Consider the following 18264-nt stretch of genomic DNA (forward strand, 5'->3'; position numbering starts at 1 on the left):
TCGTGTTTTCTGATGAATAATAGATGGTCTATGTTTTAAAATTATAGATAATGGCTCCTTTTATCCCTCACTTTAAATAAGTCTCCAATTGGCTTTGCTGTAGAAGTTCTTGATTTTGCATATGAAATAAAAAGTGTTAGTTACTCCATTTCTTCTAATTGATAGACAAATACTCCTATGAATTGCAGCTTTCTGGTGAGGTTTCCACTGTGTTGTTATGAACCCATTAATGTGACTAGACTTCTAGATAGTGGGCCCTTCATTTTGTTCTGCCGAATAAGTCAGGACTGGTACCACCAATGACCACATTGCTTTAACCTTATTATACTAACTGTATTGATAGTTTTTAAAATATGCTATTCTTTTGCTTTTAACTAATTGTGATGTGATTATAAAATTTAGGAAAAGTAGAAATTTAGTGGGTTTCTTTTGCCCCAAACCCTCAATTATTTGACTTGTACCTACACAAACCAGTTGCTAAGTGTGTGTATAGTATTTTCCACAGTATTCCTTTGGCACTCCATAAATCTGTGTAGCTTACTAATTAGCTTAAAATTAATATTCATCATGTCTCAATTTCTTTTTCTCAAGAAGACGGAAACTTGCTTGCCTGGTTCTTCACCAGGGCCAAACAGCACAACGGCTGTGTAAAATTATAAACAACGTAGTGAATGTCAGTTGAACCTGACTTTCAGCTGTCTTTTCATCGTACATCCATACAAAATTCCACTGACAGGTCAAGACTAAAGTTTTTTCACGATACTGGAATAACTAGTTTTCAGTTCTCCAGTCAGCTTTTTAACGAAAGTTACATACAATAGAGGTCCCAAAAACATACTTTTATGTTCCAAATGCTTGAAATTAAATGAACTAATCAAAAAGCCATTCATGGTGCTACTTGGGTTGTATAAAGTGAGTCATGGTGACAATACTAAAGATACATTTCAAAATAGTGCATGAAAAATGATTGACATAAGGAAAAAAATAAAATTAACATTTTTACCTTATTAGAATGTTTTTTCCCTGATTCTGCCCTATTTTTCACAAAAAGTCCTCAAAGTGTCACCTTGATTTTGACTATTTTTGCTGAGAAATGAACTTTTTCAGCTGTGTTAGATTACCAGAAATGAGACTATCAAACAGTAACGGGAGCCCTCAGTAGTGGAGGTATAATTATCATATTAGCATCATAAATCATTTGCTTCTCAGCACTGTATTAGGTCACGAGAGCAGCAGCTGCATCTTTGTTCTACCTAGATGATGTTTCACTAAAGCCATTTCTGTTTTTATTCACTCAAATTTACAGTTTCTCCTTTGTGTTGACATTAAGCAGTGAATCTATTAGTTTCCATTACCAGCAGAATAGCTAAAACTATACATAGTTCTATATTTTCTCTCACAAACCCTTTCACACTGCATAGATACCTTTACTTTGATAAAACATCTGGGCAATACATCTTGTTTCTTCTCTGTCTTTAGGCAAATGCAAACTTTCTTAAGCCTGCCCTTAAGAAAAAAAGAAAAAGGAAGAAAAGAAAAGAAAAATCCATAGCAGCTCCATCCTATCTTTTGACCTCAGATTCCTGATAGATAAATTGGGCATCTAATTGTAAAGTAATCCAGATCAGATGCAGAAGTCCGATCACTCCATCAGATTTACAATACTCCTTTAAAAAATATCTGCTTTATTATGTTTCATTGACTTGCTGGCTCTCCCAAAACACCAATGTATCATGAATACCACATACATAATTTTTCCATATCTAAATATTATAAAAAGGTTAGTTTTTTTTCTCACTGTAAACCAAGCTGCAAAACACCACTTTAAAAGAGTGTCATAGCCACTAGTATAAACACATTTTAGCAAGTTCTAGAGGCGGCTTTCAAGAAGGTAATTATCTTGGACCACTGTTGTTCTGATGTTGGAATAAACCAGTTTGCTATGGTACAAGTTGTCTAAGTGTGACAGACTGTGCAGTAACTGCCATAGTTCTCATAGGGTTCTCAAAGGCAAGCACCCTAATTCTGGTATTGCCTGAAGTTCTGTAAGCCTTGGTTCACCTGATCTGTTTCTTGTTTCTGCCTTGGTTTACTTTTAGGGATCCTGTGATGAAGTCAGTTTTTAATCACTTGTTTATGTTGTCTTTATCTACTGGCATTTTTTTTTTTCCAGTGCATAGGTATACAGTGATCAGATACAGTGGGCAAGATTCTGAGTAAATCTGAAATCTAATCAAGATGTTGAGATGTGCCAAACTTAAGATGTGCCACCTTAATGATGTGCCAAACCTAACTATTTGGTAGCTGAATTGTTAGCTGATGTTTTGATTATGTTAAACAGTCACTTAGAAATCTTTTAATCAATCTTCCTGGTTAAGGTTTCTTTTGGGCCACTGAAGGGAATTTTTCTGGATTGATAGGGACTCAACCTTTTCCTTCACAAAAGCCTCTAGTGGATTTTTTAAAATTAGTATGCATTAAAAAAAAGTCACTACAAAGCCAAGATTAACATCACACTTCATAATATTAAAAGTAATTTCTTAACATAATTTAATGCTTATTCCATACTCAGTCTTCCTATTTTTGATAAATATGTCCTTTCCAGCTGGCTTGTCCAAATTAGGATTCAGTTGAGTATCCCATATTGCTAATGGTTTTTGTGATATTGTGATTTATAGTAAGAAATATATATTTGGTCTTCCTCAGTTCCTGGCACAGAGCTCCTACAACTCACGTAATTTCCTAAGTGATGAAGTAGGTAACGGTGCCTTTTGTTATGTTGATGAGGTGACTTTGGGAAAGCCTCAAGGTAGCCCCGGGTGGAGGCTGGTTGCTAAGGGAACTCATCACAAGATTAGAGGGTTGAACCTTTCAGTCCCACCCTCTGACCTCCAAGGAGGTGAGAGAAGAAAGATTCAGTCAGTTGCCAAAGGCCAGTGATCAATCAATCATGCCTAAGTAATGAAGCCTGAGTAAAAACCCAGAAGGACTGGATTTGGGGAGCTTCAGGTTGGTGAATGTGTACAGGTATGAGGAGAGTAGTGGCCTCAGAGAGGGCACTGAAGCCTTGTGTCTCTTCTCACATACCTTGCCCTTGTACCTCTTTATCTGGCTGTTCATCTGTGTCCTTTATAATTAATTGGTACATGTCAGTAAATGTTTCTCTGAGTTCTGTTAGCCGCTCTAGCAAATTAATCAACCTGAGAAGAGGGTGGTGGGAGCCTTTGATTTATAGCCGCTCAGTCAGAAGCACAGGCAGGTAACCACCTGGGACTTACTGGTGGCTGTCTTGGGGGACTAAGCCCTTAACCTGTGGAATCTGATGCTATCTTCAGGTAGATAGCATCAGAATTCAGTTTAATTGTTTGGTGATGGGGGGGGGGGGTGGGAAACATACATTGGAGTTATATTCTTTTGGCTATTTAAATCTCTGCCTTTTTTATGTGATTGATTTATTGAAGAGGCTAGACCTGCTGATGAATTAGAACATTTATTTAATTTACTTAAATGCTTAATGTTTATTTAAACACATTTACATATTTAAGAATATTTAAGTTCTTTTAATTAAGAACATTTTCCTACATAGCCCAGATTACATTGTTACACTTATTGATGAGGTTTGGGGTGATAATGAGGTCCAGAGCTGACAGCCAAGAAGGAATCCTTGAAGAGGTCATTGGTGCAAAAAGGTGATTTTATTAAAGCATGGGGACAGGACCCTTGGGCAGAAAGAGCTGTGCTGGGATTGTGAAGAGTGACTGGTTTTATACTATGGAATTGAGAGAGGTAAAGACCAAAGGGAGGCTTCCAAAGGGACTTTGATACGGTAAAGAGGACTCGGTAAAGAGGACTCGGAAGATACCTCAGGCCTTGCTGTTGTCAAGCTAAGGTTGTTTTTCCTCTAGTAAGGCCTTAACATCAGATGGTAGGGGGTTCCTGGAGAAACGTTTTACTCTGTCTGCCAGAAGTATTTGTCAGTGGGCTGTAGGTTATAAGGAAATTTAATGGTTTCTGCCATTTCCTTCTTGCCTTTGTTCCCCATATCACTATGGAGGGTGATGTTGGGGCTCCAGGAAACTGAGTCTACAGGTTACTGGAGATTAGTCTATTGATAAGATTACCTTTTTCTTATAATTTACCAAGACATTTGTAGAGAGACAAATGGAGACTCATGGAGAGTCATGGAGACTCATAGCCTGCATGACTGTGATCTCTGTCAGTTAACCATTTGTTTCCTTTCCTTTCCTTTGTCCTTGGGCAGCCAGGAGTGCCTGAGGAATATCACCATATCTCCCCTGGGGTGGGGGGTGGCTGCTGTTAGCTTGTACTTTGCCCTTAGGCTGCCTTATGCTCCCTCATCACTTATCAATACTAATAATTCCTGAATATAATCCAACACAATCAATATTCACATTTTTCTAATTTGTTTTTAAGTCTTCTATATCTGGTCTGTTTAAACCAGGATACAGTCTAGAAGCATGCACTGCAAATGGTTGTTTTCTCCTTATCTTTTCATCTGGAACAGTCCCTTTTATTTATATCAGGAACTTGTAGACAAGGTGAGACCGGTGTCTCACAGAACAACCCAGCTTCTGGATTTGCTTCCTTTATCCCTTCCACAGGGTGCAGTAACCACTAATCACATGTGGCTGTTAACCTGTTGAAATGTGGCCAGTCCAAATTGAGATGTGTTGTGGGTATAACATACACATTGGCTTTCTAACACTTAGTATAAAAAACGTAAACTATTTCACTAATAAATTTTTATATTGAATACATGTTTATTTTCTTGCTATTTTTTTAATGTTTAATAATTTTTGAGAGAGAGAAAGAGAGAGAGAGAGAGAGTGCAAGCAGGGGAGGGGCAGAGAGAGAGGGGGAGACACAGAATCTGACGCAGGCTCCAGGCTCTGAGCGGTCAGCACAGAGCCTGACAGGGGGCTCCAACTTGCAGACTACAAGATCATGACCTGGGCTGAAGTCGGACACTTACCTGGCTGAGCCACCCAGTGGCTCTTCTTGAATATATGTTTTTTTGTTTTGTTTTGTTTGTTTTGATATATTGTCAAGTTGGCTAACATACAGTGTATACAGTGTGCTCTTGGCTTTGGGGATGGAGTCCCGTGATTCATTGCTTATATACAACACCCAGTGCTCATCCCAACAAGTGCCCTCCTCGATGCCCATCACCCATTTTTCCCTCTCCCCTCCTCCTCCCCATCAACCTCAGTTTGTTCTCTCAATTTAGGATTCTCTATGGTTTGCCTCCCTCTCTGTTTGAAACTATTTTTTACCCCTGAATACATGTTTAAATGGTAATCTGGGTATATCAAGTTACAGAAATCATTTTGCTAAAATTAATTTTACCTGTTTATTTTTCATTTTCTTGATATACCCTACTAGAAAATTTTATTTGGCTCCCAGTGTATTTCTATCCATGCTATTCAACAGATTTTAAAACAGAAAATTGCTACCCCAAAATGACTCCACATCAGTTCCCTGAGATGTAGTTGAAAAAAGAATATCAACAGGCTGAAATGTTCCTAAGCTAGAGTTTTGTGACATAGTTGTAAACATAGTTGCTGTGTCCTTCCATGTAGAAGATAAATGATTTTGCATAGATTGAGCCTACAGCTTTTTAAGACTGAGTATCCTAGAAACATGGCCTTGTCCAGTGGATGAAATAGCTACTGAAGATTTTGAGTGTCCCTGATAACTGAAAGTGTTAAATAATGTAAACTTAGAGGTGTGCCATAAATGCTAAATACAGTTGTTAAGCCTGTACTGATGATTTAAAGGCAAAAAAAAGTGTATGAGCCAGTGAAAGTTATGCTTTATCTATTTGTTTATTTTTAGTGTTGGAAAACCTTGAACAGACAGTTGTCTCCAGTTTTGGAGCACTGGAAAGTCAGCCTGATTTCCAAACCCCAGAATTTGTAAGTACTCCTACTCTATCTTAAATTTGAATTGGTTAGCGAGAGATTTCTCACAAAACGGAGAAAAGGGTTTTTTGTGAAATCTTGCCTTTGGCGCCCGTAGATCTGGCACTGTCTCACTTGCAGTGGCTGTGTATTTAAAGCTCCAGTTCTCTGGGGGACAAGTTACTGAACTACATACAGTGCCTTGGCATCATGCTCTGTAGGCTTGTTCTTCATACTGCTTGTAAATAGCAAATGGGAACTCTTTCTGCAGGAAAGTAGCATTGTTACTGCCCAGACTCCTCCTTCGTTCATTAATAGCCTTGGTATCCGTTTCTGCTGTTAGCAACTCTGGAAACCAGTGTTTACTGAGCACACATAGGTGCATTGACCAGTCTGATTCCCATTTCACTCTGGAGCCGCCTACAGTCATACAACCTGTATAGATGTATCTTCTAGGGCTAGGAATATTTTATTGGTTGTTCCTACCAAGAGGGGAACTAAATGCTCTCACTAAATTAGACTCATTAAAGATTAGCCATGGTTCCTACCCTCGAGGAATTAAAAATCTTATTAGATGCTACTGTGGTTTTATTAATGCCTTGTTTAAAGAAAATTAAGCACATAGGATGCCTTGTGCAGAATGTCCTTACTAAATAGATTTTATATTAGGCTCATTTGAAGAGGGGGATGGGAAGAAGTGTTTCTCTGACTCATGTACCATATTATTGCCCCAAATATATAGGAGAAGCATGCCAGGATCCACCTAGATTTACTTATTTTTGCCCCTTGCTGTAAATGGTTCAGCTACCATGTTAGCAATGCAAAAATCTTTTTTTTTTGTTTTTTTTTTTTTGCTTTCTTTTCAAAGTGTGATATATGGTCGCCACTCTAGTAATTGGCAGATCACAATTGTATTATTGGTAAAGACACACAAAAAAAGAACTCATTATGTGTTTTTCCTCTTCTCACTCATTCTTTATGGATTACCTACTCAATTGAACCAAGAGTAAGGAAACTAGGCAGTGCTCTGGACTGAAAAGGGATCGCCCATAAAACTATATCCACAATGCCACTTTATTTCACAGTGTGGGACTCCTGTGGTGTACTAGCAGATTGCCTACTGTGAAAAGCACTTGGATATAATAGAAAGACATAGTATTCAATGACTTCCCTGTTATATTCAATGAGATTTTCAGTGAAGGAAAATTGTGAACGCTCACCAATATTCCCGTATCTTAAAGTAGCAGAGCAACTTTGCAGTTTTTCTAACTTCTACAGTTAGAGCCCCTAAAGCAGAATTGACACAGATATGTCACATTTGAATGTGAAATTGGCACAGACTCGTGGAGCTGGCCCTTTCTTGTTTCATTTTCTAACTGCTTCTTATTGGTACTCTTTAAGCACTATAGGTAGTCTAAAAAGAGCTGTGTGCAATAAAGTGTCGATGTGCTTGGTAAACGCCTATACAGTTCACACTGATTCCCTGTGCAAAAATAAAAGTATTTTTCTCAAGAACAGCTTTTAGTAGATGATGATGTTTGAGATTGGCGTGCCTCAGCAATGTCTTTGCAATAGATAGTCTACACTGGTAATTACACTGGTGATGTTATTCAACCTTCAGCATTAACTTCTTGACTACTGCATTTTCCTTTCCAAGGGTGAAGCCTAAGCAAGAATAGTCAGGCGTCGAACTTGAGGAGTGCAGAATATACTTCTATTTTGAGAGATTTGTCCTAACAATGGGTCTGAGAACACCCAAGCTGAAAGGAGATTTTTAAGTTAAATCCCCATATTTTTATTTTTCCTTGTCATACTTCAAGAATATCTAGAATCATTAGACCACATTAGTGCAGGTAAAGCTGTTAATCATGGTTTCCTTATATGTGTGGTTGATAACAAGATTTCTAAATCCAGCTATTCTCTTTCTCTAATCGTGTGTCCTACCATGTGTGGTAAGGAGTCTGTGATTTTCTGGTGCTTTATAGATGTTCACACATCTGATGCTTATTGCGTGCCACATCTTTGGGTTACATGTACATGGCTGCTGGTATTTTCTCATCACATCACTGGAGCCCCTGCACTTCCAGTTCCCCAGTAAACGTGTATTTCCCAAACTGCTGTCTCCTTGGAAAACAAACAGAAGATGTATAAAGTGCCTTGGGAACCGAGTACTCGAGGGAATCCGGCACGATGTTTAAGGGTAGCCTTTTTTGTAGGCAGAAAGTTGCAGCATCAGTGAGAACGGGTGGTTCCAGCGTGTAGGCAGGTGGATTGGGCAGATGCCAGGACAAAACCAGGTAAGCTGATCCAAACCAAAAAATTTTAATCAGAAACAGGGGCAAGAGTACAAACCCAGGAGCAGAGGGAGCCTGGCGCAAAGCAAAATTGAAAACAGAAAGAAGGTGGGGAAGGTGGTAAAAGGAGCTGAAATATCAGCGCTGTTTCTCCGTCTGGCATTTGGAAGGTGCGCCTTCCGTTTGCGGAGGTGAGCTGAAATAAAGTGAGGCACAGACCGTGCTTGTTCAGACCTTATTCTCAAGTCGTTCAGATTTTAGAAGGATCAAGGCCTAGTGTTTTCATACAGCGGAGTGTATTTATATAGTCTGGCCAACATGGAGAACAAAATGCTTATTATTTGTTTCCTTCAGGATTTCTGTTCTTCCATTTAAAACAAGGCCTAAGTGAGCAGTGCTGGTCGGGGCGCCTTGGTTACCGGCGTGAGAAGCACATTAAAGCTTTCCTTCACAGCTCAGTGTCTGTAATGTGACTAGTCAGGCAAAGCCATTGTTGCTGATAGCCTGCGTGAATCATGGGTAAATAAATGCCACTGTGAAGCTCCTGGGTGTCTCCAAGACAGACAGCAGGCCGCCTTTCTCGGAAGGGCCCACCCCGACGCTCCTTCTCCGGGTCCCTGCAGGGTTTGTCCATCGATGACAGGTCCCCTGCGTACCCGTGTTGTTCCTCTCCGCCTCTCATTCCACTTCGCAGACCGAGGAGAGTGTTTTGCCAAAGTATCTGAAACGCTAGGCTGTGAACAGAGATGTGGACCTAAAGTGCCTGTGTTCTTGCTACCCCAAAGCTTGTGACGTAGCCCACCTGGAGGTGGGGTGGGTGTGTGGGTGGGGCTCAAGGTGTAAGGGGCCTGGCTGAATGCTGACTTTACAGAGAGTAACTAGCTGATCTCCTTGTGGTAGGACACCATCTTGATCCTGGTTTGTTATTTTGTTCAAATCCAGTGAAAACCTGTTTATAATCTGCTTTATTAACTTAATATTTTATCCTGAATATTTCCCACACTGTTGTTTTTCCAGTTGTATTGAGATATAATTGACATGTAGCACTGTATAAGTTTAAGGTGTTCAGCTCCATGCTGTGTTTTTTTTTTTCTCTGACATTATTGTTATCTTCTCTAACATCTGTTCTCTTTTGTTGATGAACTATAATTAATCAACATTGTAATTTTCAGAGCAATTAGTTCAAGGGAGATCTAGTCAAGGAAATGGTGACATGGCCAGATGTTCTGGAACCCTGTGATTGGTGGCCATCATTTAGGGACATGTGTCCTGAAAATAAACTGGCTTCATGATGACAAGCATCAGCCTCTGGAAAAGGAATTTGGCCAAAGTGAGGCTGGGGAATGGTTACAGATAACCTTGTAGAGTTCAGACTTTGAAGTAGAGTCTGCAGAACTAGGCAGGCTGAACCAAGAATGAAGAGGGGCACCTGGGTGGCTCAGTCAGCTGAGCGTCTGACTCTTGATTTCAGCTCAGGTCATGGTTCCAGGATCATGGGATCAAGTCTCACATTGAGCCCTGTATCAGACTCCATGCTGAGCATGGAACCTGCTTGAGATATATTCCCTCCCTCCCTCCTTCTCTCTCTCTGTCTCTCTCTCTCTCTTTCTCTCTCTCTCTCTCTCTTTCTCTCTCTCTCTCTTTCTCTTTCTCTCTCTCTCTTTCTCTCTCTCTCTTTCTCTCTCTCTCTCTCTCTCTCTCTTTCTCTCTCTCTCTCTCTCTCTCTCTCTCTCTCTTTCTCTCTCTCTCTTTCTCTCTCTCTCTTTCTCTCTCTCTCTTTCTCTCCCCCTCTCCCTCTCCCTCTCCCTCTCCCTCTCCCTCTCCCTCTCCCTCTCCCTCTCCCTCTCCCTCTCCCTCTCCCTCTCCCTCTCCCCCTCCCCTCCCCCCCTCCCCCTCCCCCTCCCTCCCCCTCTTTGGCCCTCTCCCTTGCTTGTGTGTGTATTCACTCTCTCTCTCCAAAATTTAAAAAAAAAAAAAAAATGAGGATGGGAGCACCTGGTTAGCTCAGTAGGTTAAGCATCCAACTCTTGATTCATGGTTCGTGAGATCAAGCCCTGCATTGGTCTGTCTGCTGTTAGCACAGAGTTTGCTTCAGATCCTCTGTCCCCTGCCCCTTGGCCCCTCCCCTGCTTGTGCTGTCTCTCTCTCAAAAAATAAACATTAAAAAAAAAAACAATGAGGATGAGGAGCCATCCACATGGTAATGGAACAGATAAAGGTTTTTCTGCATTGTGGTAGCATTGCAACCTAGGTTTCCCCTGGTGCTGTTAATTTCAGGTCTGCTTAAGAGCAAAGGCAATCTGAGGGGTTAGTCCAGAGGCTCATCCGTCATGGCTGGCCCAGAGGACCCCAGGTTCTTTCCAATCCCCAAGGAGTGGGAAAAAAGTAGGGGGAATGTAGGGTAAAGGTTGAGTAATGGTCAAGGCTCTTTCTAGAAACCCTGACTCTGCTGGTACTGACCCAGGAATGCTAATGGGAATGATTGACTTGAGTACACAAGGAGTGAAGAATGTGATGAGGGGAGGAACTCTGTGGACCGGTGAGGAATCTGCTTGTGGCTGGCTGGATGGAAACTGTGGTCCACACAAAAGCACAGAGAAGGAAAGGCAAGGCTGTGGAATTATATTTTATGAGCTGGTTCTCACTAGTAATATCCCCTTTGCCAGCCTTGCCAGAACTTAAGGTTTATGTATAACTCTTCTGGCTTTTTAGAGGCAGGACGATTCTTTTTTTTTTTTTAATTTTTTTTTTCTTCCACGTTTTTATTTTATTTCTGGGACAGAGAGAGACAGAGCATGAATGGGGGAGGGGCAGAGAGAGAGGGAGACACAGAATCGGAAACAGGCTCCAGGCTCCGAGCCATCAGCCCAGAGCCTGATGCGGGGCTCGAACTCACGGACTGCGAGATCGTGACCTGGCTGAAGTCGGACGCTTAACCGACTGCGCCACCCAGGCGCCCCAAGGCAGGACGATTCTTAACCAGCTCTTGTTTCATACCAATTGATGAGGTTTTCCTTGGTTTAGCTTCTGCCAAATTTGGAGTAGATTATAGGAGTTTGGGCTGGCAAAAGAATATTAGGATTATCATGGAATAAACCAGGGAAGATGATGAGAGACCACAGGATTTAGGAAGACTAAGCTAAAACATAGACTCGGGAAGACGAGGATCAAAGTGGAACAAAAATACGTCCCTTCATTTCACACCTGTGGTTATGTAGAGAGAAGGAGGTCTGAAGAGTCATTATCCTATTTGGGATTTCGTGTAACTGGCTCCCTTTTTGAGGGAATATACTACTTTACAAAAAATACGGTTGATTTCCTGAAATTCAAGTTTGATTGTCTTTAACTAGATGAAAAGACATGTGATCCTTAAAGAGTAAAATGTTAATCTATTTTAGGCACTGTAGTGAATAACAAAAAAATCCCTATACTTGTGGAGCCTACATTTTGGTGGGAGAGACGTAAAAGACAAAATAAATAAGATATATAACATGCCGTAACAGGGTAAGTCCTTTAGAGAAAAGTAAGGTAAGGATTATAAGTGTGTGTTAGGGGGTGTGGGGGTTGGCTACAGTTTTAAATAGAGTGTTCAGGTGATTTCTCACCAATAGAGTGGTCAGAAGGTGATGAGTCAAAAGACCCGAAAGCAGGAGTGCTGAAGCAGACTATTTGGAAATCTAGATGAAGGGCATTCCAGGCAGAAGGAAGAGCATAGACAAAGGTTCTGAGGTAGGAGTTTGAGATATGTTTGAGGAAATGGAGGGAAGCCAACATGACGAGCAGAATGAAAGGTGGTGAAAATCGTAGATACTGGGGACTTCACTGTAAACACTTTGGTTTCACTGTGACTTGGGAGATCATTTGAGGTAAGCCTTGGGAGGATAAACTGGGGGGTTTTGAGCAGAAGAGGGACTTGACCTGCCCTGCCCTGTGTTTTAACAGGACCGCTTTGGCTGTGTTGAGAATAGACCATGGAGGAACAAGAGCAGAAGCAGGGGGACCAATGGGACTTTTCAGGAACCCAAGTGAGAGGTGGTGGTGGCTTGGCCCTGAGTGTGACTTATATGGCATTAGTGAGACATACTCAAATTCTCAGTATGTTTTGAAGCACCAATAGGATTTGTTGACAGAGCAGGTGTGAGGTGTGTGAGAAAGAGCAGTCAAGCATGACTCCATGGGTTTTGACCTGGGAGGGGCTGGGGGAGGAGCAGTCTGAGGGGAGGGGAGGCGGCGGAAAATAAAAATTCTGTTTTCAACATGGAAAATTTGAGACATCCAAATAGAGATGTCGACGTGCAGTAAAATACATGGGTCTGGAGTTAAAGAGAGCTAGAGATGTGGGAATTAGCGCACAGGTGGTGTTGAAAGCTGTGGACTGAATGAGAACAGCAAGAGGCAGGGCGAAGACACCCCGGACTGAGCCCTGGGGACTCCAGTGTTCACAGGTCAGAGACAGGAGGGAGCAGCAGCAGCAGAGTCTGAGAAGGAGGAGCCAGTGAGGCTGGAGGAAAACGAGGAGAGTCCTGGAAGCCAAATGAGGGAAGTAAAAAGTCTGGGGTTGGTGGGGGGGGGGGGGGGGGGGGGGGGGGTGGGGAGTGACCAAATCCAATGATGAGGATGGGAAATTGGATTTCGATGTGTGGAGGAGACCTTGACAAGAGAAGGCTCAGCTGAACGGTGGGCTCCAAAACTAGGGAGGATTGAAAACAGGATGGGAGAAAAGGGACTGGATACATAACATTTAGATAACACTTTCCATTTTTTTTTTTTTTTTTCTGAACACAAATGCAGAGCAAGAGGTTATTATGGATTAGGATGAAGAGAGGTTTTGTTTGCCTTGTTCTTTGTTTTTGTGTATATAGTTAGTGTTAAGATGGCAGGAATTGCCCCTGCCCCACCAGCTGGGTTAGATTGTAGGGCCAGGATGGCGGGCAGAGCTGGTTCCAGGCCCGTGCTCTGCCTGCCTGGGAGCCCTACCAGAATATCCTGTCTTCCTCGGTAAGAGCTGTGGCAACATGCTGTTGTTGGATGGTGTCATCCAGCGTACAGAGGAAGGAGTTCTCCTACCAGGAGATGGCAGCCAGCCTGTGCCTCCCCTGCAGCCATCCCAGCCCATGCCAGGTGCTGACCATTGCATGTGGGGATGGGGGTGCCCTGCAGGCTGTGGTGAAGCGTTCCTCTGGGGAGTCCGTGGTCCGGTGTGAGATTGACGAGGATGTCATTCAGGTCTCTAAGAAGTTCCTGCTGGGCCTGGCCGTGGGCTCCTCCAGCGCCAAGCTGACCCTATACATGGGCGACGGTTTTGAGTTCATGGAACAGAACCAGGGCACCTTCAGTGTTATCCTCACAGACTCCTCAGACCCCATAGGCCCTGCCGAGAGTCTCTTCAAGGAATCCTATTACCTGGACCTCATCGAGGAGATGTGGCAGTTCTGTAGGTCGCTCTTCCCTGTGGTGGCCTATGCTTATTGCACTGTCCCCACCTTCCCCAGTGGCCAGGCAGTCTTCATGCTGGGCAGCAAAAATCTGAGCACCAACTTCTGGAAGCCCGTGCAGCAGCTGACACAGAAGCAGGTAGAACAGATGCAGCTGAAATACTACAACTGGGATGTGCACCAGGCAGCGTTTGTCCTGCCCGAGTGTGCTGCCGAGACCCAGGATGATGTAAGCTGAGCCCAGGTGCCACTGCCCAGGACGTTGGGCCAGGGAGCCTTCAGGACTCCTGGGCATGACCAAACCCTTTTGCCCTGCCTGTGTGCCCACCAAGCAAGTGTTACAAGCCCTAGAATGCTGCCCGATGGGCCCGGCTGGGCGGACGGTCTCTCAATGTGGTGTTCAGCCTCCAGGCTTATACCAGCTGTATATAGCCAAAAACAAACAAACAAACCACAGGAATTACTGTTTGTAAGGTGATGGGAATAATCCAGTAGGGAGAGAAAACCTGACGATGCAGGAGTGAGAAGGAAAAATTTCTGGAATGACATCCTTGAGAAGGCAAGAAAGGAATGGAATCTGGTCCATAAGTGGAGAGGTTGGACACCCTTCATGGCCGTAGAGACCATTCATTCTTATAAAAACACCATATGGGGACCCAGGTGGAATTAGTTCAGTAGTTTCGCTAGTAGGATCTTGTTGTTTTTTCTTGATTGCTTCTTGTTTACCCGTGAAATGAGAAGCAAGACATTAGCTAAGATTGAGGAAGGAAGAGAGGAAGAGACCTGGAGAGAGAGGAGAAGGTGTGACACAGTCATCTGAGAGTGAATGTTCTGGGAAATGTAGTATAATTTCCTGGCAGCACTGAGAGCCCACTTGAGGTTCCTGGTCATGATGAGTGCGTGCTTTTCCCATTCAAGTCCAGCTTTGGGGAATAGGTGTACAGTAGGCAACGAGTTTGATTTCACCAACTTGGGGGTTTCTCCCAAGTCAGTTCAGTGAAGCAAGACAAGGCTAAGAGAGTTTCAGGGTGTTTGCAAGAGAGCAGAGGACCAGGGACAGGAGCAGGGTGAGACAATAAGATCAGGAGAGTTAGACCTTAGTGGGGCTTGATAATTTCTGCAGTTGGGGTATTGGAGAGAGTAAACTGGAAAAATAGGAAGTGTTGGTTGGAGAATCCAATCTTTCTCACTGAGGAAGGAATTACAATAACCAGTACAGACAAGGTCTGGGATATGAGCATTGGAACGAGGGGCTGGGGCAATGTGGAGTTGCAAGGACAGGGTGGTGGAAGGATCACATGTGCATGTGGAAATCCCCAAGAATTATGTCAGGAGAGATGTCTTGGAGAGGTTAACAGTGAGGCAGGGCTTAAATCTTTAAGGAATGAGGGGTAGTGACTCAGGAATGAGTAGATGGCTGCCAAATGAGATGACCAGAGGTAGGAGAGCAGTCTGAAGAGGGGCAGGCTAAAAACCAAGAAACAGATGGAAGTGGTGAGTAGCTTTAGGAATTCAGTCATATCAGGATTTCTCACCCTCAGCACCAAATTTTGGGCTGGATTTCTCTGTGTTGTGGGAGCTGTCCTGTGCATTGTAGGCATTGTAGGGTGTTTAGCAGCATCCCTGGCCTCTACCCATGAGATGCCAGGGTTCTTTACCCACCTGTGACAACCAAAGATGCCCAGACATTGTTAAATGTCCCTGGGGGCAAAATTGCCCTCATTTAAGAACCAGTGAGTTAGATGAATACTGAAAAAGCATTGGGGTCCCTGGTGTCCTTCCCTAAAGCTCTTTCTAGGGAGTGCTGGGGATGCCATTCTAATCCAGATTAGAGCAGATTATGCAATGACCAGGAGAAAAAACAAAGTACCTCTCTTTCTAGGAGTTTGACTGTGAAGGGCTGGAGGATGAGAGCGCAGTAAGCGGAGGAGACTCTGGAGAACCAGAGATGATTTCCTTCTGTGGGTCAGATGGAGCCATAAACAGATTTAAATATTGATGAGAAGGATCCATGTGAGGGGAACAACTGACCTAGAGAAAAGAGCGGTCTGAAATGGGCTGTGGAATGGTTTGTAGATGTGGAGGAGTCAACGTTAGATCAGAGGAGCAGCATCTCCAAAGATCCAGGAGCAGCAGGTGGATGCTGCTGGTTTATGATTTGTTGGAGAGAAGCAGAGGGAGTTCTCATCCAACAGCTTCCATTTTCAGCTGCTGAGAGTGAAGAGAACAGTGAGTGCAGGGGCGGAGGTGGGGGGGAGTTGGCACGTTGAACCAGTTGTGAAATGGGAGACCAAGCTGGCTTGGAAAACCTAGGAAAAGTTCTAGGATGTCTGGGGAGTGGCGAGGGCCTGTGTGGGGCTAGCGACCTGAATTTACAACTAAACCAACCTGTGCTGCTGTGCTTTCTCTAGCATCACTCAGACACCACGAAAGCAGGTAGCAGGATTCAGCCCAAGTTAGGGCTTTGCTAGATGGTTGTGATGGAAAGAGCAGAATATTGGCAAGAGTGCTATTAAAATGATGAGCTGGGAACTGTAACTATACAAAAGGAGGGGAGGGAAAGAAATACAAATCTGCAGATTGGTTACAAAATGTCACAGGGCCTCTGAGGTCATTGTGCAATTAGGACAGGATGTTAGTGGTGGTCAGAAAGGGGGATTCCTGAGTAAGTGATTCTGGAAAGGCAATTTGTCAAGTAATAACAGGGTCTAGGTTGGGACCATGGAAGTTAGTGCATGAAAGGGAGAACATCATTGGTGATAAGAAGTCAAGTTACTAAGGGGTCAAGGTGGCTCAGTCATGTCTGTGGATGCAGATGTCCTTCTGGATGAGGGAAAACTTGGAATGGAGAGGGAAATGTGAGCCAGGGGGCAGATTTTCTGTGGGCCGGGAGCGTCAGCTGGCAGGTAGGAGACGATAGGCTCTAGGAAACTCTGGGGTCATACTCTGCTTGCATGGACCTAAGGGGAACTATTTTCATCCCAAGAACATTGAGGACTAATGGTCTGGGAGCAACATATAGAATGAGGTGAATGTCAACCTTACTTTCTTGCCCCGAGTGTGAAAGGTATAAAAGAATAATCAGAGCCAGCTCCCCATACGTCTGCATATTTTTGTTTGCAGGCTTTGTTTCAGAGTGATTGATCAAGTTTTATTTCAAGGTGGGTTCCCACCTTCATCCCCTCCCCCCCCCCCCCCCAAATCCAGACGTCATTTTGGTTATTTCTAGCCTAAATGGCCCTGAGGCAAATGAATTGATGCTGGGGCTATTGAGAGAGATTATAGTTTATTTTATGGGCTGTCCAGAGTCTTTCTGGCTAATCCCAGAAATCCAACTGAAGTACCAAGATCTGCCTCAAGCTCACAAGATCTTCTGGATCTGGAAGACTGGGAATAAGGCAGGACCCTTCTGCTCAAGCATTTCTTTACTTGGATTTGTGCTCTTGTATCTTCTACAAAGAAATAGGATGGCTTTGCCTTGTACCTTTTGGCACTAAGTTCACCAAAATAAAAAAGAAAAGGAACTAAACCAAAAAATGAAACCAAACAAAGGAACGGTGATTTGGCAAAAGGAACTCTCAAAAGAAGAAAGGAGGCCAAAGATAGGCTAGTAAGAACTGCTCAGTTGGCCCATTTGCTATGGCAGCAATTCACATGGCATTTCAACTTTGAAAGCATTTTGTACATTTAAGAGCAAAAGGTGAGGGAATGTGTACTTTGCCTGAATATGGAGGGAAGGGGATGTACTCTTTTGCTTTATGTGGCTGATTCCAAAGCTACATTTGTTGATTTGTTAGGATTGGAAGGTAGGAACAAGAATAGGCGGCAGTCCAGCATACAAAGTCTCAGTCAAAAATCTTTCTGACTCACTTCTTTGGAATGCAGAATGTATTTTCCCAGAGAAACAGTCATAAATGGTGATTGGACTTCTGGGTCCAGCCAGCCAGACTAGCTAAAGCCAGTTTAACTCAGAGTGCTAACAAAACTGTCATCCCATAATAATAGTTCGCTGAAACACTCCAGTCTTATTTTTTCCACTATTATTAAAATTTTAGAATAAACCTCAAGTCCAGAGTGAGTGCATGAGTGGAACCTTGTGGAAAAAAAATGCTTAGCATGATGAGTGGAAGGGAGGATTGGTTTTGAGTTATTTAGATTCTGAAGCAGTGTTCTGTCCAGAATTTGAGGAAGACAGTGTAATGGTATGAGATAACAGACAAGAGCTTATCAGCTTCCATATTCCTTTTGTCTTTTCTGCTAGTGAAGGTGAACTTTAGATTGAAAGGTTCAAGTCCTGGGAAGGAGCTGTAGAAGTCCATGCTAGAGGCACCTGGGTGGCTGTCTGTTGAGTGTCTGACTTTGGCTCAGGTCATGATCTCACTGTTCCTGAGTTTGGGCCCCATCTCGGACTCTGTGCTGACAACTTGGAGCCTGGAGCCTGCTTCAGATTCTGTCTCTCTGTCTCTCTAAAAAATAAATAAACATTAAAAAAAAAAAAAAAAAGAAGTCCTTGGGGCGCCTGGGTGGCTCAGTCGGTTGAGCGTCTGGCTTCGGCTCAGGTCATGATCTCACGGTTCGTGGGTTCGAGCCCCGCATCGGGCTCTGTGCTGACAG

At 43.2% G+C, this 18264-nt stretch overlaps 2 protein-coding genes across 3 annotated transcripts in view; both read left to right on the plus strand.

Annotated features, from left to right (window-relative positions):
- ANO6 (anoctamin 6) overlaps positions 1–18264 on the plus strand; it is a 198322-nt gene that overhangs the window by 72967 nt on the left and 107091 nt on the right. For both annotated transcript variants that reach the window (XM_023256976.2, XM_023256977.2), the window contains one exon: positions 5857–5936. In XM_023256976.2, the coding sequence (XP_023112744.1) occupies positions 5857–5936 (80 nt within the window). The remainder of the gene's footprint in view (positions 1–5856; positions 5937–18264) is intronic.
- LOC109501889 (spermidine synthase-like) lies at positions 12187–18085 on the plus strand. Its single transcript, XM_045062597.1, is given in 3 exon segments — positions 12187–12240; positions 13126–13268; positions 13270–18085. Coding segments are annotated over 3 exon segments (816 nt in total). The 3' UTR covers positions 13889–18085.

Source organism: Felis catus, chromosome B4 (genome assembly GCF_018350175.1).
Source record: "Felis catus isolate Fca126 chromosome B4, F.catus_Fca126_mat1.0, whole genome shotgun sequence".
In the NCBI taxonomy this organism is placed as follows: Eukaryota; Metazoa; Chordata; class Mammalia; order Carnivora; family Felidae; genus Felis; species Felis catus.